At 47.4% G+C, this 23,713-nt stretch overlaps 1 protein-coding gene across 3 annotated transcripts in view; it reads left to right on the top strand.

Annotated features, from left to right (window-relative positions):
* Positions 1-23,381, top strand: part of LOC119179230 (putative sodium-dependent multivitamin transporter) — a 103,350-nt gene extending 79,969 nt beyond the window's left edge. For all 3 annotated transcript variants that reach the window (XM_075869097.1, XM_075869098.1, XM_075869096.1), the window contains exons 11-17: positions 428-537; positions 1,354-1,421; positions 1,521-1,607; positions 9,738-9,913; positions 10,902-11,002; positions 19,460-19,554; positions 21,517-23,381. In XM_075869097.1, coding sequence (XP_075725212.1) covers positions 428-537; positions 1,354-1,421; positions 1,521-1,607; positions 9,738-9,913; positions 10,902-11,002; positions 19,460-19,554; positions 21,517-21,672 — 793 coding nt within the window. In that variant the 3' untranslated portion in view covers positions 21,673-23,381. The remainder of the gene's footprint in view (positions 1-427; positions 538-1,353; positions 1,422-1,520; positions 1,608-9,737; positions 9,914-10,901; positions 11,003-19,459; positions 19,555-21,516) is intronic.
* Positions 23,382-23,713: the final 332 nt, after the last annotated feature.

Genomic DNA, 23,713 nt, shown 5'->3' with positions numbered 1-23,713 from the left:
ACACAGTTTATCAATATTGTTTTAACTGTAATCAACAGTGTGGCTGACACCTGAAAAAAGTACAAGAGACGAGCGCTTTATTCATTTACAAAAAAAAACATCGGTCGTGGTTTTTCCCTGTTGTAGCCAGGAGAGGGGTTTCTTGCCCCAACTTCTCCTTCCCACCCTAACGACGAAAATTTCCATTTTGCATTTGAATGGGTGCACATACTTATACACACATACAGTGCGTACAAGCACATGATATTGCTGAGTATGGTAATCCACTAGCGTGTATGGTTAATTTTGCCCCCTAATTTACAATGAGAGGTTCCTTCTCTTGAGAAAGGTTTTTGGCTGCTCACATGTCGGTTTGGGTCAGCCATGTCAAACATGTTTTGATACATATGGTACACTTTCACGTCTTTCTTGACATTCTTTCTTGCAGCACAGTTTCATCGGTAGTGAACTCTCACGCAGCGACATTTTACATCGATGTTATCGCGCCGTACTACAAGCTGTCCGAGGAGAAGGCGTTGATTGTGATGCGGCTTCTGGGTATGTTATTGTCTTGTGTATACTGTTTTAAAAAGCGGCTGTTTCAATGAGCCAATCAGATAGCAATTAGCATAACTTTGCTATTTGCTATCTGTGTCCTCGTCTTACTAGTTTATTCACGTAATAATGGTACCCTACAGTGCAAGCTTGCATACTTTGTAGTGAACACGTATCCCGCAGGAGTATGGCCACTAGCGTTGGTTTGGCCTTATATAGCGAGCCACAGGGCCGCGTTCACCGTCGCCATGAGTGAACTAACGCCGCAACACACGCGCGTTCGGACAGCCAAGACGTCGCGAACTGCACAGCAAGTACACAGTACTGTTATCAAACAGTTCGCAGCCTCTTATTGCCAGCGACAACACTAAAACGCAGTACAGCGCCCACTGCAAAGGCAACAGGAAAGCAAAAGAGGCTTATCCACGCCACGGGCGCAGGAACGACACAACGTTGCCGCGAGCACATCTCACGTCTATCCTGCGCACAGCGACTTCCCATTCTGACGCCCTAGCTACACAATATAAAAAAGGCTATGCTAGGAGCTTTTCGTTTAGGTTAATAGACAAGTACAGTTTCCTGCATAATTTGATGGTTTCTTCTCCTAAAGTCCGAACTATACCGGCTTCTTACTTTCATATACAGAAAATCATGCTACACCTGTAACGTTACGAAAAGAATGCCTTGAGATGTTACTTACCAAAAGACTGTCGCGAATTGAGAAAGCCGGTATTGTGAGTTAGGAGCTGACCGCAGAAATCCATGATTCTGCACGTTCTCTTTCACAATTTTTCACTCAAGTTAACTGCTTCCTTGCAGCCTTTGCCAGCGGTGCAATCATGACACTATTTGCAATCGCAGTGCCGGCGCTAGGAACAGCGACTCGGGTGGGTTTTTCGTTCTTCGTTTTTGCAATCTTGCGTATTTGCTCATGAGTGGCTCAACGCACTTTACCAAGCTCGTGTGTTTATTTCTTTTTGCCACAGCTGTTCCTCAACTTCTACGCATCTGCATCCGGTCCTTTCTCTGCACTCGTCATTCTAGCAGTAACGAGTCCATGGGTCAATTCAAAGGTTCGCAATGTTCATACATACATTATTTCAGTCATCTACGGGAAAAACGGTGGTTCTTTTATTTTGTCGGAACACTTCAGCCCGAGCACCTATTTGCAGTTATTCGAAAATTCAGAAAATGCGCTTTACAAAATCAGAACGCAAGAAATCAGTGGTTTTGTTTCAAGTTGAAAGGTATGTTGACTACATACGATCACGAGGCATTAAATGATTTAGAGTGAGGGCCAACCAAATTTCATGAAATGAAATAACGTTTAATTCAATAATTTTATGAAAAAGTTGATGTTTCTCATGCTAGCAGCTGGGATTCTTGCGACACTTGTCGTAGCAGACATGAATCGCGAACTTCCTGAAAACAATTTGCCAATGACTTAGGTGTGAATCCTTAAATGTTCCAAGTGTATCTACTCAGTGTTTTCAGATCAGAAAAGTGACGATGTACGCTTAACTAAGTGACAAAGCTCTCCGTTGGTTGTAGAATCACGAATAATAAGGCAGCACTGCATAACTCAGGAGTACATTGACGTTACGAGACTGAAGGAGAATGCTAGAGGCCTTTTCTGGCAATTCCGCGACGTTCACTTCTTCCTGACTTCGCCTTTCAGTTGTTTGCATTGAATTTAAATTGCTTAAGCGTACCAAGACTACGGTAGTATGCAATGACTGGCAGTGATATACGCCGTTTGAGGGTGCTGAACAGATTGAAAGTAAGAGTATGCAGTGTTTCGGCTCTATAAGACATACAAACGCATCATATATATATATATATATATATATATATATATATATATTGATACGGGGTATCACTACCAGGAAAAACAAGGGAAGCGCGGATAGAGAAGGAAGACGACGTTGCCTCCACTGCGATTCCCCTGAGTGGGTACGAGCCATGGCGGTGGAGATCATCATCATTATACTGTGATCGCGGACTCAGGGCCCATTAAAAACCCCCCATTAAGTTACCTTACCTTGTGTAACAATTTGGTGGAAGGTGCTGGGTAGGACGAACCCAAAGACGGGAGCTTCACTACCAGGACTTCGTCGCAGCCGCCGCCTCGCCACACTTCCACCTTCGCCGATCGTAATGGCCCAAGAGCAGCCATCCAACGCTTCGAGGCCAACTCCGATGGGTTCCGTGCCGTATTACAGAGTGCCACCAAACTTCAGCAGGACCTCAGGAGAAGACATCGACGTGTGGCTCAAGAACTACAAGCGGGTGAGCAGAAGCAGTGGCTGGGACTCGAACGAACAGCTCAATCATGTCGTATTCTCGTTAACTGACACCGCCCTCATGTGTTACGAGAACCACGAGGACATGTTTACGACTTGGGGACGTTTTGTTGAAGATGTTCAGAAGTGCTTCGGTGATTCGGACGCAAAGAAGAAACGCGCAGAGCAGACATTGTCTCAGAGGGCACAGCTTTCAGCAGAAACATGTACGACATACATTGAAAAAATATTGAATCTGTGCAAGATCGTGAATGGGAGGATGTCTGAAGAAGACAAGGTTGGACGCTTTTTTAAGGATATAGCCGAAAACGTGTACAATTAATAATTGGGAAAGACTGCTTGAACTCCGTGTCCGACGTGATGAAGCACTGTCGTACCTTCGAATCCCTCGAGATGCGATGAATTTCTCCGAAATTCGGCCGCCTGTCCAACGTCCCCACTGTGGCTGGTGTTGAAACAGTGCCGCCTAACGACCTTGCTTTGACCATACGGCACATTGTCAGAGAAGAGCTGCTTCGATGTCAGCAGACCTATCATCGCCCCAGCGATTTTCAGGATTTACAGGATGTATACGTAAGCGAACCAGAACGTGTGCGGACTCCTGCTTCTCTTCCACCATGGCAACCGCGCATCGATCAACGCAGCAGACGCTTATGCATATCAAGGCACACGGCAGGCTGGATTCCCCCGTCAACCACCTCCCAACTACGAACGAAATTTTCGCCCGCCTGTTTACCCAACATCGCCTGTCTACAGTGCCCCCGAAGGGCGGCACCACAATCCCATGCCTTCCGAGATGAGTCGTTACTCTGAGCAGCCACATACCCCTCGACCTATTCCGGTATGCTACAACTGTGGCGTCCCGGGTCACATTGCACGTGTTTGTGACCATCGCCCATATCAGCGACAGTCTTGGCACATGTCTCACTAACCTTTCGAGCATCCGCTCTCCACGTCACGGAAACCACGCGCACCTACCGGGTCACGCTACCCCTCGCCAGCCTCTGACCGAAGTTTGACGCTACCACGAGCTCCCCGTGCTCCACGATCGCCGTCGCCACGGCGACGGGCACGTACACCGTCGCCGGAAAACTAGTCGGTGCGGCCAGTGAGGGTGAGGCCGCGAGATCACAGGTGCTATCTACAGATATACCCCCGTCAGCGTTTATGTTGAAGAACAAAGTTCATGTAGTTGTCGATGAAGTGGCTACAATGGCACTTGTGGATACAGGCGCGACAGTCTCGGTTGTAGTGGAGCATACGCACCAACGCGTATGTGCCTTCTTAAGACAACGAAAAGCCCGTGCTCTGCTTGCGCGAGAGTTTGTGCCGCCTCTGCCAGACTTGCCGTACGCCCACTTTCCGTTGCGACTTCGCTGCGACTTCTCGGCTCGAATAAACGTCATCACATTTGGTAGAGGTGCTGAGATCCCCAAGAAGACCTCGAGCTCCGCTCTCGCAAGTTGCCTGAAAGACTACCACGAAACATCACTGACGCAGTCGCCAACCAGACCGTCCCAGCCCAGTCAGCCTATTCGTCGCAGCATAGGCTGGCTGCGACGCATATTCGACGCATAGGTCGAATAAACGTCATCACCTGGTGATGAGTGTAAATTTCAAAAACCTGCTAGGGCCAAAAGTGATGTTTTGCCTGAACCGTGGGGTGACATTTCGTGGTGTAAGTGGTGACGTGTTGTGTCCGGTGGGATATTGTACTGTGGACGTCTCACTGTGTGGCAAGGTGTTTTGCATAGAGTTTGCGGTTATTCCGCGGTCTACACATGACGTTATCTTGGGTATTGACTTCTTGTTTGAGTGTGGGGCAACTGTAGACTGCAGAAGTGGGCATCTTTCTATACACGGTACTTTCCCAACGGCGCTCTTGGAAAATTCCTGTCCGGAGGAATGCATCTTTTTTGTCTCCGTGGACACAGTCGTTCCTGCATTTTCTGCCGTGTGTGTTCCCGTGACATGTTCCAGCAACAACTGTGGCACGTTTGACGCCACGCTCGAACCAATTCCCTTGGCATGCCTGAAAAAGAACATTCTCATCCCCCATTGTATAGTGTCAGTCGTTGATTGATGGGCAGGTGTGTGGACAATGAACAGTTCCATGGAGCCTGCAATTCTGGCGAAACGAATCATGTACGACGCTGGTTGCGCTTGTTGATGCTACAAGCCAAAATGAACGTCTAGGCTTAGAAGGTTCAGAAGATGCCCAATTGCTACAAATGATCAGCAAGTCACTTGACCGAAGCGAACGTCAGACACTGCTCAACGTTCTATTTAAGCACTCGAAAGTGTTCGATTTTTCTAAATAGAGCCAAAGGCCCTTAATCCCAGCGTCCCGGATACGTCATCAGATCCACACCGAGTCGGCGCATCCCATTAGGCAGAAACCTCATCGAGTGGCACCATCGGAGCGCAAGATCATCAACGAGCGAGACAAAGAAATGCTGGAAAATGGAATAATACAGGAATCGGCAAGTCCGTGGGCTGCTCCCGTCATTCTAGTGAGGAAGAAGGATGGTACGTGGAGATTTTGCGTTGACTACCGCCGACTGAATTCTGTTACCAAGAAAGACGTCTATCCACTGCCGCGCATCGATGACGCTCTAGACTGCCTGCATTCCGCGTCCTACTTTTCATCTGTCGACCTGAGATCAGGTTACTGGCAAATTCCGATGCACGCAGCTGACAAAAAAAGACGGCATTCGTTACAACCGACGGAGTTTACGAGTTCAACATTATGCCATTCGGATTATGTAATGCTCCTGCGACATTCGAAAGTTTTATGGACTCTATATTGCGTGGTTTAAAATGGCAGATATGCATGTGTTACCTTGATGATGTAATTTTTGGACGTACGTTTAGGAGCACAACACTCGCCTACACCTAGTGCTCAGCTGCATTGAAAAAGCTGGCCTTGTATTGAATTAAAAAAAGTGCCACTTTGGCGAGCGACAGACATTGGTGTTAGGACATCTCGTCGACAAAGATGACATTAGACCTGACCCACAAAAGACAGCGGCCGTTGAATCCTTCGAGCGTCCTAAATCTGTGAAACAACTGCGTAGCTTCATCGGGCTCTGCTCGTATTTCCGCCGGTTCGTACCCAAGTTTGCGGATGTCGTTCACCCCCTGACGAGCCTTCTACGCAAGAACATCCTGTTTCAGTGAACCTCCGAGTGTGATGCCGCTTTTCACAAGCTGAAGTGTTTGTTAACTTCGCAGCCAATACTTCGGCACTTCAATTTTTCGTCGCCCATGGAAATTCACACTGACGCAAGTGGCATCGGTATCGGTGCCATTCTCGTTCAGCGTTCTGGCAAGAAGGAACACGTTGTGGCGTACGCAAGTCGTTCTTTAAGCAAGCCTGAACGCAACTACACAGAGACCGAACAGGAATGCCTAGTGGTAGTCTTTGCAGTGCAACGGTTTTGCTCATACATCTATGGTCGCCCGTTCACTATCGTCACAGACCACCATTCCCTGTGTTGGCTGGTCAACCTTCGTGACCCATCCGGCCGCCTCGCACGATGGGCCATTCGCTTGCAAGAACATGTCTTCACCATCTCATACAAGACTGGCCGTCTACACGCTGATGCGGATTGCTTCTCCAGAATGCCGCTACCATCGACAGATTGTGAAGCCGATAACTTTGACCACCTTATCGCTTCTCTGTCGTCTGGTTTTCCCGATGTCGTGACCTGCGCCGCTGAGCAGCGTAATGACCCAAGCTTAAAAGCTCTCTTCCCTGGAGCGAGAAATTCATTAGGCGAAGGCCGATTCTGCGTCCGAAATGGTCTTCTTTACCAGAGAAACTTGTCCATGGCGGGCGCCCGCTTTCTGCTGGTTGTTCCTGCGTCCCTCCAAACGTCTGTTCTGCGTCTCACACATGATGACCCCACCTCTGGCCATATAGGCACCGCACGAACACTTTTCGCACGAAAGAGCGGTTCTATTGGCCGAAAATGAGCAAAACGATTGAGAACTACGTGGCCAGCTGTACGCAGTGTCAGAGCCACAAGCGGCCCTCCTCGGGTCCAGTTGGTCACCTGCAACCTGTAAAGCCCCCCGGTTCCCCTTTTGAAAAGGTCGGCATTGATCTGATGGAACCATTTCCACGCTCCTCAAAAGGTAACCAGTGGATAATTGTATGCGCCGACTACCTGACCCGGTACTGCGAGACGGCTGCCTTATGCTCCGCCAGGGCAGTCCAGGTTTCGGAGTTCCTGTTGCATTCAGTCATCCTCCGACATTGACCTCCTCGCGGGATAATAGGTGACCCTGGACGACAATTTACCGCTGATATTGTCGAATCATTATTTCGTTTGTGTGCCTCCAAGTTCCGAAACTCATCTGCGTATCATCCACAAACAAACGGCCTCACTGAGCACACAAACCGAACGTTGATCAACATGTTGTCAATGTACGTCGCCTCCGACCACAAAAACTGGGATGAAGTATTACCATTCGTCACGTACGCCTTCAACACGTCGAAACACGAACCGACAGGCTACAGCCCCTTCTATCTGCTCTACGCTCGCTCACCTCGACATACGCTGGACACTATCTTTCCTTTTGTCGTCCATGACAAATTTCGTCCATGACAATTGCGGAAACTTTCTGTCGTGCGGAAGGGACACGTCGACTTGCCTGCTTACGTACACTGGCAGCACAAGAGTCCTTCAAAACTCGCTACGACAGTCAACACAGGCATGTAACCTATGCCCCCGGTGATCTAGGGTGGGTGTGGACGCCAATACGCAGACGTGGCTTGAGCCAAAAGCTACTGGCACACTATGCTGGTCTTTTCGTGATACTCCGTCGTCTCAGCGAGGTCAACTATGAAATTGCACGTGTCACCACTAGTGGCCGACGTTCATGCAAGACAGAGGTGACGCATGTTGCCGCCTGAAGCCGTTTACTCGAAGGATGCAAGAATGACTCGCCCAGAGGGCTTCGTCTGAGACGGGAGGAAAGATATGGGGTATCACTACCAGGAAAAACAAGGGAAGCGCGGATAGAGAAGGAAGACCACGTTGCCTCCACTGTGAATTCCCTGAGTGGGTACGAGCCATGGCGGTGGAGATCATCATCATTATACTGTGATCGCGAACTCAGGGCCCATTAAACCCCCCCCCCCCATTAAGTTACCTTACCTTGTGTAACAGTATATATATATATAGATATATATATATATATATATATATATATATATATGAGAGAGAGAGAGTAGATAAATAGATAGATCTTGTCTATCGATGGGGCCCCTCTACCGAGAAGATGATGATTTGATTTGATTTGTAGGTTTTAACGTCCCAAAACCGCCAAACAATTTTGAAAAACGCCGTAGTAAAGGGCTCCAAAAATTTCGACCACCTGGGGTTCTTCAACGTGCACCCAAAGCTGAGTACACGGGCCTACAACATTTCCGCCTCCATCGGAAATGCAGCTGCCGCTGCCGGGATACCATCCCGCGACCTGCGGGTAAGCAGCCGAGTACCTAAGCCACTAGACCACCGCGGCAGGGCGCTACCGAGAGGTGTCTTGGCTCAAATCCTGTTGATAGAATAATTTTGCTTTGCCGTGTGTTAGGGTACACTTTGTGACGTCATTTTCGTGACAGAAATACGTCGCTGAAGTCTATCTCAACTCCGGCCTAAAACATTAGCGTGTTCAAAGGGTGAGTCAGGCCGGGTTAGGCTTCAAGTGAAGGGCCCCACGGTTTTACTTTTTTAGCGTAACTTGATTAAGCAGTTTTCACTTCCCTTCCGGGTACAATCTGGCCAGTCATGCGTCCCTCTGCTACAAAGTGTTTGCAGAAATTTTGGCTAGGAATGTTTTTGAGGTCTGTGGGTTTCAGCCACATTTCACTGAGATGTGGTATAAATTTAGCAAACCGACGTGCTAAAAGGCATCAAGTTACAACGTCGCCAATGTTTTGCTCAGCAGCTATACACGTGAAATTACTGCCGGCTGTATCTTGTGGAGGTCCGCAGACTGTTCCCTTCAAGGTAGTTATGGCGGATCGTATATTTTTTCGCACACTTTACTCGTGAGTGAGAATGCTTCTTGGGGCCATGTAGTAGTGTTTGGTATCGGAAGGCTGACGGTTCGTTCGGTTTCTCATATGCCGAGCTAAAGCACTAAAATGATGCAAAATAAGTTTGTCAAGAGACACAAGATTATATAATTTAACGAATGAATAAATAAATTTGAATTTTAAGTTAAAACAACATTGCCCTTTGGATCATGTGGCACCTTTCGTTAATCTTTTCGCACTATTGTTGGCCTGATGCGATATTACTTGCAGTCTGTTTAGCTATTGCTCAAGCGAGAGATGCTCCATCTTTTGTCGGCGGCCTAGGTCGGCAAAATTTGAGGAGCTCACTCAGACTGCACGATAATTAAAACTTGAGCAATCTGGTGACTAACACGAGCTGGCCTGGAAGGGAACCAACACTAAGAGTGGTCAACTGTCTGTCACAAATATCGGATAGATTGATTGATATGTGGCATTTAACGTCCCAAAACCACCATATAATTATGAGACACACCGTAGTGGAGGGCTCCGGAAATTTTGACCAACTGGGTTTCCTTAACGTGCACCAAAATCTGAGCACATGGGCATACAGCATTTTCGCCTCCAATGGAAAAGCAGCCGCCGCAGCCGGGATTCGTTCCCGCGACCTGCGGGTCACCAGCCGAGTGCCTTAGCCACTAGACCACCGCGGCGGGGCTTGATATCGGACATAACCATCGGTGTCACGCACTTGATTCAACCACAGAGCACGAAAGATTTCTTCTTCCACTGCTTCACCTGACTGAACACTCAGATTCGGTAACTTGGTGAATGCTTATCTTCAATTGATCATTTCTGTTCTCGCATTCCAGGGCGCAGCTTGGGCAAGCTTGGTTGTTTGCGCATTCCAGCTCTGGCATGCGGTGGGGAGGAGCATGTCGAGTGTGGGCAAGCCACCCGTATTTCCTGGGACGCTCGACAGATGTCCCACGCCTCAAAACGTCACGGTTGAAGCAGCCAGGAATCTGTACAACACAGACACACAGAGGTATACAAGCATACATCGTGGATTAGTTATTCGAATGCCACGTTACCTTGCATATGCCCTTTAAGCATTACAATGGTCTGAGCAAATGCAGCGGGTACTAGTGTTTGTTGCTAGTGTCCCCAGAATTCCGTTATATGGGTATCTCTGGATGTTGTGAGAAAAAGCTTAGAATGTTTTCTTAACAACTAACGCAGCGGAACGTTGCGCTACACGTGCATTTGAGTAAAGGTCAATTCTTACTCTTCTATTTATCCGCTATAAGTGCAGACCAGTTCGAGCACCCAGGAAGTCGTATGTCCTCGTCGTCTCATGTAACTTGGCATAATGCTGCCGAAACAATTTATACCATAGCCATGTGCAGCATATTGAGCACGCGCTCACGTCAAGGAGTACTCTTATTCCTGTTATTCGAGCGACCTAATTATGATATCAGCTGTAGAATATTTTAGAACCACGGCTAACCCATGCCGTCATGGCCGGTGGTCGCTTTGGGTAATGTTGGTGAAACCATGTATAAAATTGAAAAAAAGTAGTAAGCAAGCGAAATATAAAAAAGAATGAAACAGAAAAGAAAAAAGAAAAAGAAAATAAATAAAAATGAAAAGGGATAAATGAGGTTGGTGGTCTATCCCTCTAGGTTTATTCCGAATTGTCACCATCAGTGCGCAGTTTTTTTTGTTTTTTTATTCTATGCTAATAATCACGAAGTTACATGCAGTTAAGAAAAGAATATAAATCAAGCAATCAACCAGCCATCTTTAAGTGCTCAGACGTGACTTACATTGGAGTGTTGGCAGAAGTGTGCGAAGGATGCAGCGTCCAGGACTATTCTTGTAGACGTCGCAAACAGTGAACATATTGCTCAGTGATGTCAAAATTCAATTGAATGTTATGTAGCCTTATTGTCACAAGGGCGTACACTAGCATCGGGTAAGTTTACAAGGATGACTGTGCAATTCATTTGTTTTTTTCACTGTGCTATTTACAGTGCTTACGTCTTTCCGCTGTATCGGCTGTCCTTCTTTTGGAGTTCCTTCTTCGGCGCCCTGCTCACGATAACGCTTGCCGTGGTGCTGAGTTTCGCAACAGGTACTTATCATCATCCATTAGTGGCCGGAATGCGTTTTGTTAAAAAAAAGGTTGCCAGTGGGAAAAAAGCATCACCGACTTCACTAAAATATATAGTAAGGCTATTTCGAGGGTACAACGTCTCAGTTTCTACCAGCCTCGCTGAATCGACAGCCCCGCACGGCATTGAGTCAAATATTATTCTTTGAACGTTTACCAAAACGTTGAGAAAGGATGAAAAAATATTAAACGCAGTGCTGTCCATCATCTGAATCCCATTAAACAAACGCTGAAAAATACAGCTACAATCGCACATTTCCCGCTTCAATGAAACGCTCTTTCGCCGGCATTGGTTGGGTGTCGCTTTCACAGAAGCGTCCCCGTTTCGCATTAGTATGGCGGGCACCTCAACATGAGGCGCCTGCGGAGCTCAGAAGACCGTCGAAAGCGTCCGGTGCAGCTGCGTTCGCTACAATGGCCTGCGGCGCCCGCTCCGGATGGTTATGAATGAACACGACTCCATGCAATTTTGTGTACAGAATATTAGGGTTGAAGCTCCTTAAGCCGTGGTTCGTGCTTCAGCGTTGAATGTAGTAGTAGTATTAGTAGTAGTAGTAGTAGTAGTAGTAGTAGTCGGGGGAGGAGAAGGAGGAGGAGGAGGAGGGGGAGGAGGAGGTAGCCACCTCGATGGCCGGACTAAAAAAGCGGCTCACGCGCACTCTTTTGAATTGAGGAAACCCGTGTGCATTACTCGTAAATAAAACTATAGTTGATTATGATGAAATAATTTACAGAGACGAGTATCGGTGACATAATCTTCAAAAAAACCTGCCTTGAAATTGCTGCTTATTAAAAAAAACTAGTAACAGAAGGACGCACTTTTAGCCCATCTGACCAGAAACGTTTGTTACGTAGAACTCCCTGGGCGTAACTTTCTTGGTTTTAGCAAGGTTTGGCGAGGGTTGGGCCTCAGTGCATCAACTAGTAACGGTGAAAGGTGGGAACTAGACACGAAGTGCAGGTCCTAAGAGAGTGCGCACGGGCTACTTCTCTAGTCCAGCCGTGCCACCTCGTTTAGTCGTTGGAATGTTGGCTAACCACCCCGTCCTTCCTCTTTCAATCCTCCTCCTCCTTCTTCTCCGCTTCATGGTGGCACTTCTAAATGAATATATGATGAAAAGATGTGAGATGACGGTATACTTGGAGTGTTCACTAGATGGGCGGACGAATGGACAGACGCAGCGACAGACTAATGGACAGACAGACAGATGCACGTGTATAGAGCTGCGCGGATGGACGCACGGACGGATGCATGGACAGACGTGCACGTGGACGGACGTACGCAGGGCGGTTTCATAGACGGATGCACGGATGGACGGCAGCGCGGACTGATGGAAGCATGGACGGACTGATGGACGCCTCGCCCAACTTGTAACTATGCACTCTGTGCATGTGCTGTGATTTTTTATGACCTTGGACATCTACTACGAGAGCGTGGAAAGCAGCTAAAGTAATAGTGAAATACCCGAAATTAACAAATGTGAGCGACCGTCAGTAGACTGGATGTGCTCCCCAAAGTGTGTTGTTATTCCTGCCCGTCTCTCTTCTCTTCTTCTGCCTCTCTTTTCTCCTCTTTTATCGCTACCCCAGATCAAGGCAGCAAGGCGGCCGTGCGTCTAATTAGCCTCTCTTCTTTCTTTGCATCTGTATGCAAACTGTAGCATATGCACACACATTCTTGTCAATGAACTGCAAAGTCAGTATACCGAACCAGCAGTGATGGCGTTCGTTCGGCGTTACCCAATTTAGTTTCCTAAATACGTAAAAAAAAACAAATTTCAAGATAATTCTACATTGCCCTATCAACCCTGTGGCCCCTTTTGTCAAGGTTTTCGAACAATTGTTCGCTAGATGTGATATTATTACTTGCAGTCAGTTTCACGGTCGTTGTTCAAGCGAAAGGTGCTGCATCTTTTGTCGGTAGCATGCAGTCGACAAAATTTGAGGAGCTTATACAGAGTGCGTGAGAATTGAAACATGAGCATTTTGTTACAAAGTCATCTTGATTTTAGCAGCGCAATGAGCGACGACGACTAAGAAAAGAAGGTGCACAGATCGGGCGCTCACAGATGAAATATATTTCGAGCTTTTCACTGACTCAGACTCAGACTCCCGAAATTAAGCGAGTCCGAGTGAAGTCGACTCATGAGTCTGTTAACCTTGAGTTAGATTTTTTGACCATGTTGTCAATGCTCTCCAACGCCAATATCTCATGTAATAGGCGCTCATCTTGGCGCCGTTCGAAATGATATTGATACGTGTATGGAACTGTCGCACCGACACAGCTGAATTGGCACCCAAATGACGAAGACGACAACGAGGTTGTAGTGGGTTGGACTCTGAAGCTTCTCCCGTTGGCCTGCTTGACTGTGCGCTCTCTAAGCCGTTAGCAAGACCAGCTCTCGGTGAATAAATCTTTCCCGTAACATCTTTTGGTGGAAGGTGCTGGGTCTTCACACAACCCGGCTCTGGAACTCCGCAGTGGACGCCAGCTTTGTCCAGCCACAATGCCTGAAACTGGCACTCAGGCCTCGCCATCCGCGCCGGCTCCATCGCCTGTGATTCCCCCCCCCCCCATCTTCTCGACCCTGGCACGTTTTCCGGGACGGACAGCACGGACGTCGAAGAATGGCTCGCATTATTCGAGCGCGTCAGCAAGCACTACAGGTGGGACGAAACGCTTATGCTGGCAAATATTCTATTCTACCTACGTGGTACGGCACGGGCCTGGTATGAGACGCATGAAGAACAATTAACCAGCTGGGACACATGCAAGCAAAAACTTCGCGATTTGTTCGGTCGGTCAGTTGCTCGTCAGATGGCAGCCAGGCAGGAACTCGCATCGCGTGTTCAATCATCGACGGAGTCGTACGTCACGTACATCCAAGACGTACTGGCACTGTGCCGGAAGACGGACAAAAACATGTCCGAGGCGGACAAGATCAGCAACGTGTTGAAAGGCATTACTGATGATGCTTTCAACATACTAATGTGCAAGAACTGCACCACTGTCGACTCCATCATATCTGAATGCCGGCGATTTGAGCAAGCTAAAAGCAGGCGAATCACCCACAAAATCGCGAGATTAGCAAACACTGCTGCGACTTCGTCTTGCGAGGATTCTGCAGCGCCCCGTTCACTCGCCCCTCCTGCCAATATCGCAAGGATTGTTCGCCAGGAGCTGGAAGCCATGGTACCCGCTTCCTATCAGCCCCCTGCGCAAGACAACTGGGCAACAGTCTCGCTTATTCAAGCCGTCGTACGTCAGGAGTTTGCTAACCTGGGCGTCCAGGTTCCCCAGCCCGCCAGACTTATGCCGCAGCCCATGAGCACTCCCGTCCACAACGCTGACCACCACTCTGCTCCACTTGTCGCTGCGGCAGCTTCGGCTCCTCGGTTTCCACCACGCTACCGAAATCCATCTGAGTGGCGCACGCATGATGATCGACCAATCTGCTTTTCTTGCTCTCGAGTTGGGCACATCTCCCGCCATTGCCGCAACAGGTCGTATTTCCGGCCAAGCTTTCGTAATGTAGATCGCCGTCAGGACCGCGGACACTATTCGCAACCCGGTTTTCCGGATGACCATACTCTGGACCCTTCAGCTCGCCGTTCATTTCCACGCTCCGAACCATCCTACGCTGACGCCGTCGCCCAGAGAAACTGGTCCAGCCGCTCGCCGTCACCTCAGGGTCGGCCGTCACGCTCCCCTCAACGCCGCCGCTCTCCGTCACCGGCCTATTCTGCCCATTCCCCGGGAAACTGACGAGTGCAGCTCCTGGAGGTGGCGCTGCGTTGACGACTCGGAACGAAAACCCTCAACCGGCTACAAATTCAAGACGCAATTTACTTCGGGTGTTCGTTGATGGCCACGCCGTTACTGCTCTAATTGACACTGGTGCCCAAGTATCTGTTATGAGTTCTACACTTCGATCTCGCCTGAAAAAGGTTCTCACACCAGCTATGTTCTCTACTGTTCGAGTTGCCAACGGAAGTCGAACATCGGTGCTTGGTATGTGCACTGCCCGCGTTACTGTTGCTGGCCACCACACTTCCGTTCTCTTCGCAGTCCTCGATGCTTGCCCACACGACGTCATCCTTGGAATTGACTTCTTAACCGCCCACTCCGCCCTCATCGATTGTTCTACCGGTATCTTACGGCTCGAATTACCTTTGTGCTCCGATTTCACTCCTCCAAGTCGCACTCGGCTACGATCCGTGGAGTCTCTACGGCTACCGCCCCAGGCTGCTATGTACATTCCTCTGTCGCCCTTCCCGTCCGTTCCTGATGGAGACTATCTGGTAGCTCCCCTCATTGATTTGACTCTTACGCACCACATCGCACTACCACATACTATAGTGGTTGTTTCTAACAACACGGTGCTACTTCCAGTTCTGAACTTCTCTACGTCGACCCAAGTGCTTCCCCAAGGCATCACTTTAGCCGATCTTTCCACCCTTGATGAATGTTCGATTTGTTCTTTCACACCTGACACTAAGACCATGACGAAACCTGTCATCACGTCGCAAAATAAGGCGTTCCTCGACAAAATGATATCCAGTGACCTCTTACCTTCCCAAGTTGCGGCGCTCCGGGGTGTTCTATTTTCTTACCTGGATATCTTTGACGTTGACGACCGTCCCCTGGGCCGCACAAGTGCCGTAACCCACCGCATCGACACCGGCGACGCCAGTCCCCTTCACAAACGCCCTTATCGCGTGTCACGTGCTGAGCGCCAAGTAATACAGACGGAGGTCGAGAAAATGCTCAGTAAAGACGTCATTGAGCCGTCATCGAGTCCTTGGGCCTCCCCTGTGGTCTTAGTTAAAAAGAAGGACAACACTTGGCGTTTTTGCGTCGACTATCGCCACCTGAATCGGATCACCAAGAAGGACGTTTATCCTTTACCTCGAATCGATGATGCGCTCGACTGCCTCTACGGCGCCAACTATTTCTCGTCCCTTGACCTTCGATCCGGATACTGGCAAATTTCGGTCGACGACCGTGACCGCGAGAAGACGGCATTCATCACACCCGACGGCCTTTACCAATTCAAGGTCATGCCTTTTGGTTTGTGCAATGCCCCGGCTACTTTTGAACGTATGATGGACTCTCTTCTTCGCGGTTTCAAATGGTCGACCTGCCTCTGCTATGTGGATGATGTAATAGTTTTCTCGCCCTCCTTCGAAAGCCACCTGTCTCGCCTCTCGGCAATTCTTGACGTTTTTCGTTGCGCTGGTCTCCAACTCAATTCGTCGAAATGCTCATTTGGACGTCGGCAGATTAAACTACTCGGCCACCTTGTTGACGCCACTGGTGTTCAACCCGACCCTGACAAAGTCCGTGCAGTCCGAGAATTCCCGGTACCGCGTTCCACACAAGAAGTTCGCAGTTTTATTGGGCTCTGCTCATACTTCCGCCGCTTTGTCTTCAATTTCGCGGATATTGCTAGGCCCCTCACGGATCTCCTCAAAAAGAATGTGGCATTTTCTTGGGGAAGAGACCAAGAACATTCCTTCGCGTCGCTAATTACCGCCCTCACATCACCACCTGTGTTAGCTCATTTTGATCCAGCGGCTCGAACAGAGCTTCGCACCGATGCAAGCGGCCATGGCATTGGTGCTATACTCGCTCAGATACAGAATGGCATCAACCGTGTGATAGCCTACGCTAGCCGTCTTTTGTCGCAAGCGGAACAAAATTATTCCATCACTGAGCGGGAATGCTTAGCCCTCGTTTGGGCTATTGCGAAATTCCGTCCGTACTTATACGGACGTCCGTTCGCAGTCATCACGGACCATCATGCGCTTTGCTGGCTATCGACGCTTAAGGACCCTACAGGAAGACTCAGCCGATGGGCACTTCGATTACAGGAGTACACGTTCTCGGTTGTTTACAAATCTGGAAAGCTGCACAGCGATGCTGACTGCTTATCCCGGCACCCTGTCGATCCACCTAGCTCCACTGATTTGGAATCCGATGCCTGCGTTTTAGCCACCACTGACTTTCTGAACGTGGCTGACGAACAGCGCCAAGATCCATCGCTGCTCACCATCATTGACCGCCTTCAATCGCGTTATGCTGACCCTTCTCTTAGCAGATACCTGCTTCAAGACAACGTTTTGTACCGCCGCAACTTACACCCCGACGGCGCCGAACTTTTACTCGTCGTACCGCATCACCTGCGAAAGGATGTTCTGCGACAATTCCACGACGCTCCAACTTCTGGACATCTAGGAGTCTCCAGATCTTACGACCGCATTCGACGACGAGTATTCTGGAAGGGTCTGTACCGCTCTGTTCGCCGTTACGTCACATCTTGTGACCTCTGCCAGCGCCGAAAGAAGCCTACGACTCCCCCTGCCGGTCTACTTTCCAGCCGAGCCATTTTATCGAGTGGGGTTGGACTTGCTAGGCCCTTTTCCTACTTCTACAACTGGAAATAAATGGATTGCAGTGGCCACAGACTATGCCACTCGGTATGCAATCACTCGAGCGCTACCAACCAGCTGCGCAACCGACGTTGCCGACTTCCTGCTGTACGACATTATTCTCCAGCACGGCGCTCCGACTCACCTGCTCACAGACCGTGGTCGCTACTTTCTATCTCGTGTGGTTGATGATCTACTCCGATCTTGTGCTACCCGTCACAACTTCACCACATCTTACCACCCTCAGACTAACGGCCTTACGGAGCGACTAAACCGCACATTGACGGACATGCTTTCCATGTACGTATCTACCGACCACACTGATTGGGACATAGCTCTTCCGTTCGTAACCTTCGCCTATAACTCGTCGCGTCATGAAACAGCGGGCTACTCCCCTTTTTATCTACTCTACGGACGTCATCCCTTACTGCCCTTCGACACACTGCTTTCATCAGACCACCCATCCTCCACCTCGTACGCTCAGGATGCAATCACCCGTGCCCTCACGGCACGTGCGGTAGCGCGTGCTCGGTTATCGTCGTCGCAGACAGCACAGAAGTCTCTTTATGACCGTCGACATAGAGATGCCGTTTTTTCTTCGGGATCTCTTGTTCTCCTGTGGCTCCCATCTCGACGTGTTGGCCTCTGCGAGAAACTCCTATCGCGATACGCTGGGCCCTACCGAGTCATTCGTCAGGTCACACCTGTGACCTACGAGATTGTCGCTACCACAAACTCATCAGCTGCTGCTCTCAGAACGGAAGTGGTCCACGTTTCTCGTCTCAAGCCCTACAACGCCGACTCGTTCATTTAACATGCACCGAGACGGTGCCTTACGGGCCGGGGTGATGATACGTGTATGGAACTGTCGCACCGACACAGCTGAATTGGCACCCAAATGACGAAGACGACAACGAGGTTGTAGTGGGTTGGACTCTGAAGCTTCTCCCGTTGGCCTGCTTGACTGTGCGCTCTCTAAGCCGTTAGCAAGACCAGCTCTCGGTGAATAAATCTTTCCCGTAACAATATCTTCGAAAAAGAGTTCCGAGTGCTTGTAAAACAGTAAGGTAATTTTTCTTGGGCGAGATGAGAGGGCAACATTGATTTATCGATAACTTTTCGAAAGAGTTGGTGAAGGAGAGGTCAGGGCCTCCCCTCACGTATTTCACTCCTCTAGTTAATAGATATTAAAATGGTGTTATAATGGCACCGCTTTGGAATAGCTTTCAGCAGTAGTGAGCATATACATGAATTCAGGTAAGGCTGAGAGTGATGCTGAAGATGATTAGGTAGGAGTCGGTGGCATGGAGTGTACCAATTAGTGGATTTACTTCAGCGAGGGAAAGAAAGTCGAAAGAATACTTAAAAAGTTGGCTTTCGTCAGTCTCGAAGGCATGTTACGAGCGCTTACAACGCGTTACTGTTCCGTAGAAAAGAATTTTCGGCTTTTGCAAAACAACACTTTTAGACGCGTTATATTTCGACCGATAGCGGGGCGTTTTGAATATGCCGCTTTGTTGATACAACCATTCAGGCAAAACCATGACATGCACAGAATGTCTAGTCATTGCGAGTTTTAAGTCGTCAGCATGAAGTAACACGTTATCGGTTCATCCTAAATTTACTGTTAACGCCTCTTCTTATCCTGCTCAATAAACTCACCCAATCGTTTGGCGTCTTGGGTCGTTTATTCTCGTTATGTGTTATGAATGATTCAATTTTATTAACGGCGTTGTGCATCGCCCAACATAATTTACGCAATCGCCTTGAAATCACTTGTAATGAATTTATGCAATCATTTTTCTCTGCTAATCTATTTGTAATATTTGATTGATGGTAAACAGTGACCTGTGCTGTGCGCCTACTCCCCCACTGAAGTTTCCTGCACTGATTGACCTAGATTTCCTCCAGTGAAATAGTTGCTATAGTTAAAACTGGTAAATACTTTAGTTGAACAGTAACTCGGTTATTTTTATAATTTTCAAGGTGGTATACAAAAGTCTCAAAAGAAGGTACGCTTCGTCAGCCCCTTATTTACGGAATTCTGGAAAAAACTTAAACTCGTCGGTGAAGAATATGAGGTGAGTGCATACCTTATGACCGTTCAGTTTTTTTTGTGAATTAAATTTATGCCAACAGCCACTTGATTTTGAGCCCTATTTCGTCCATGAACATCTGATATTCATTTCAAACTGGTATTTATGAATAATAGAAATAACTTGTTCTTGTTCGCTGCATAGATATGCTTCTTCAGGCTGCATCTTGCCGCACCTGATAGGAGCCTCTTTATTATGGTAATCAGTAACGCGACCGACTAGTAACGCCTCGCACATTTATTCACAATACCAATGGGTACTCTTACTTGATGTGTCAGCTACGACTCCCGATGAACGGATATAAATGTGGCAAAGCAATTTGTGGACGATAATTTTACCACTTGCTGTTTTGACGTTATGAACAGATTTGTGTTTGCTACTCGAGCTGAGCCACTACGATGAACCTTTTGATGGTGATGGCCGTGTGTTCACAAATGTATTCTTTTTTCAAAGATCTGTACTGACCTTGCCGCAATGATGTGATGGCTCTAGCCAGAAATTTATTTGCGAGGTGGAGGAAATGGTGACGGGGTTCGACTCCCCTTTGAGTATGGTCATGCGTGTGCTTGTTTATTTCTATATACTATATCTATGCGAAATGTAAATATTATGTTGTCTGGTGTCAGTTAACCCTCCCCTCCTCCACACAAACACAAGCTACTTCCTCGCTAAGCTCACGGTGGGGAAAGGGTATAAGCAGATTACTACAGAGCACAATATTTCAGTACCCTTCTGAGCTACTCAAGGTGCACGTATTTTAGGAATGTCAAGACGTGAAATTGATTATCTAAACTGGTCCTACCTATCTTCAGCCTCGCTTGTAGGGCATAATTAATTTGATAAGACAACTTTTTATACGCCTTTTATACGCTGCCGTTACTTCAAAACTTGAAGGCCAATCTCACCATGATTTTACTTATATGTACAGGGACGTACAAATATTTCAAGCCATTCTGCGCCGTATGTTCCTATCGCTGTGGGAACTAGAATTTTTCGAATACCATGTACATTCCGCTGCATGTCACAATAAAGTAATGCGGTCTTGCATGTTTCTCACAGGCGTATAGATATCTCAAACTTTCAGAGAACAACAAAACTAAAATGTTACGTCGCCGCCAGCCTCCAAATGTAACTCATAGCTGTGCACTCATGATGAATGTTTCTCAAGAAAATGTGTGATAGTACTGCCATTTCTTCTATGCTATGACCTCATATGCCTAATGATACGTGAACAATGAGTCAAAGATTTGGGCATGAACACGAGGTCACGATGCAGAAGTTCATCATCCTCGGATGATGTCAACACGTGGTGTCAGCATGGCGTCCCCTAGAATGATGTCAAATGACGACATCATGAAACAAATTTGTCGCGTTGTCAACGGTGGGCGGTGCTGGAGGTAGTGAACAACTCTATGAGGCGTGGAAACCTTATCATGCCTCCCATCATTAAAGGCAGCGCAGAGCGACGTTAAATGACTGTTCTAACAAGTTGCTGCTTGTTTTGCACTTGTATAAGCATATTATTACCGCCTCCTATTCTTCCGCCAAGTATATTCAATTCATTTTTGTTATAGTTTTTAACTGAGGGTCCCATTTTCAGTGTTTATACTCTGAGACCCTCATTGGTGTAGAAGTGTTTTGTAATATATGCTTATGCAACTAATAAACTGAAATAGAGGTGAATTAGCCTTGGGGCGGAGGAGGGGAAAGGAAAGAGACCATCAGTAAATCAACTTTGAAGAAAACAGGGTGCTGTTCAGTTTCGGATCATCTCCGGCAAATTCATAAAAAATCGTAGCACTTCTAATTTTCGTTTTGCCATAATTGACGTGAAAAAACCACGTGGAAATGATAAACGAAGAGTTATAGGTTTGTAGCACTTATTTGATGTCAGCCGGCGACAAAGTAACAGTACGACGCTGGCCTTATTATTTGGTGCTTTCGCAGGTGAATGCCCCAATGACACTGAACGGCGTGGTCAGCTCGGGCAACAAGTCTGACGAAGACGAGCGGATGAAGCTGGGCACGGAAATGTTTCCAGTGTGCAAAGAGCGCTCAAGCAGTGAAGTCACCATAGTACACGCCTCAGAGTGCCGAACGTAACGGAAGAAGCATTCGATCATTGCGCTGTGATCGGATTTCATAGCTGTGATTCAATCGAAGTCAACTTGCTTCTGCACTGACGAAGTCGCTTTCATCTGGAAAAGTCGCCGCCCTTCTCAAGATCATAGCCGCCTCTGGAATCTCGAAACACATGTGCGGACTCTACAGGTGCGCAAGTGAAAACAGGCGGTGACCAAGCAGCATCTGCTTGATGCTATTACCTTCCAAAGTTCAGAACTTGCCCATAGTAGCCTGTGGTTTTGGTGCTTGATTGCTGATCCGAAGTTTGTAAGATTGAATTCCGGCCACCTCGAACGCACTTTGGGTGGTCGGATAATTCAGGAAGCCGATGTTGCTCAATTAAGGTGCTCGTAGAAGAGCTTCCGTTTGCCTAATTTCCATGCCCTCCACTGCAGCATCTCTTATAATCATATATTGTGGTTTCGGGTCGTAAAACACTAATAATTATGAACTGTTATCCCGATATTGGGGAAGTGCACAATGTGCATATTCATGGCATCGTACACATAGACTGATTCGCGAGAGCATCAGCTAGGACAAAAATGCAAAAGTGTGTGGCCACCTAGATAGAATGACATCTCATAATCACAAGTAAGGGATACAGAAACTATAAGACAGGTGTCCTTTTTTTACATGTTACTCCATTTTTTGTGTGAGAAAAAATGAAGTTTACTTTTGCAATTCGGAGTATTCGATCTTGAGTGCTATCTATAAACCACCTGCTTGATTTCGCGCAGTTCAATTATTTTTATGCTGAGAGATGATACCTCATGGTATTGAGGACTGCCGTACGTGCTTCGGTAGTCGAGTGGTTGAATTTCAGTACCTTTCTGACGCTTAGCAACTAATTTGTGCACTGTTCGAACTAATCAACTATATCAGTGTTGACAGCGCTGGAGCAGTAACCGAGAGGAAAGAAACGATTCAAGGCACCTGTATGCAGAAATTACACAGGCCTCACGATTTTTGACGAGCTCGGGTGAAACGGCTTATGTCAAACAAAAGCATTAACTGCTGCTGCTGACTCGTCAGGTAATAGCTCTGTCAAGCAGGCTGTCGATTGAATTATCGCTTATGGTGGGTGCACACTGCTAGGCCGTTAGTTGTGATACTGGTCTAGTTCTAAAGTACGATGCACTTAAAAAAAAGCCCATTAGGCCTACATTAGTAGTGATTCTCACCTTGTAAATACCTTGCGCCTAACAATGCCACCATGGTATAGACGTTTATTTGTTATATTACCATTTAGAAAGAGAAAGTATGACGTTTACAAACTATAATAAACAATTCCAACTGGAAATAGCCGGAAAAGCTTGCTCTGGGATGTAATGCACAGAGCCAGAACGACATGGGGTCGCTGTTTTAGTTTTTAGCACACAGAACTGTCAGAAGACTCATTGACTCTTCACTAAGTAGAGAAATGTGAATTTTATGAATTGTCAGTATGGACAACGGGCCAACTCAGCAAGGGCACCGATCACTTAAAAAAGGTGTACAGGCTATTCTACTGATTCTATATCGGAAGTGCTCAGCAATCCAGCAATCACGTTACTCACTTAGAATCAATAAACGTGCCGTTAAATCTAAGTTCACTTAGAAAATGCACCATCTTCCATTCAATGAGACGCCATGCTACCGCAGGAAAACTTCATATTGAATAAAGCGTCACGTAGCACTTGAACTTATTACTAACTGGCAGCTGACTAATAGTCCCTTGTATACAACCTAAGCGCCAAGTCTGCCAGTACGAAACCCTCGTAATGAATAAGGGAAAAGGTGTGTACTTAAAGGCTCGTTTTCTCCGTGTCTTGACACACTAAGAATAAGATCTAACAGTCAATAATGCCAGGGAAAGTACTGGGTAAGCTATTAGACCGAATTGTGATGTAAATGTTAAGAAAGAAAAGTGGGTGAAAACATATCTTGTTGTGGGCAGGAACTGAACCTGCATATATATATATATATATATATATATATATACATATATATATATATATATATATATATATATATATATATA

The sequence above is a fragment of the Rhipicephalus microplus genome, chromosome 7 (assembly GCF_043290135.1).
Source record: "Rhipicephalus microplus isolate Deutch F79 chromosome 7, USDA_Rmic, whole genome shotgun sequence".
Lineage (NCBI taxonomy): Eukaryota > Metazoa > Arthropoda > Arachnida > Ixodida > Ixodidae > Rhipicephalus > Rhipicephalus microplus.
The sequence above is the reverse complement of the archived record's forward strand: the minus strand, read 5'-3'. Positions and strand labels throughout refer to the sequence as shown.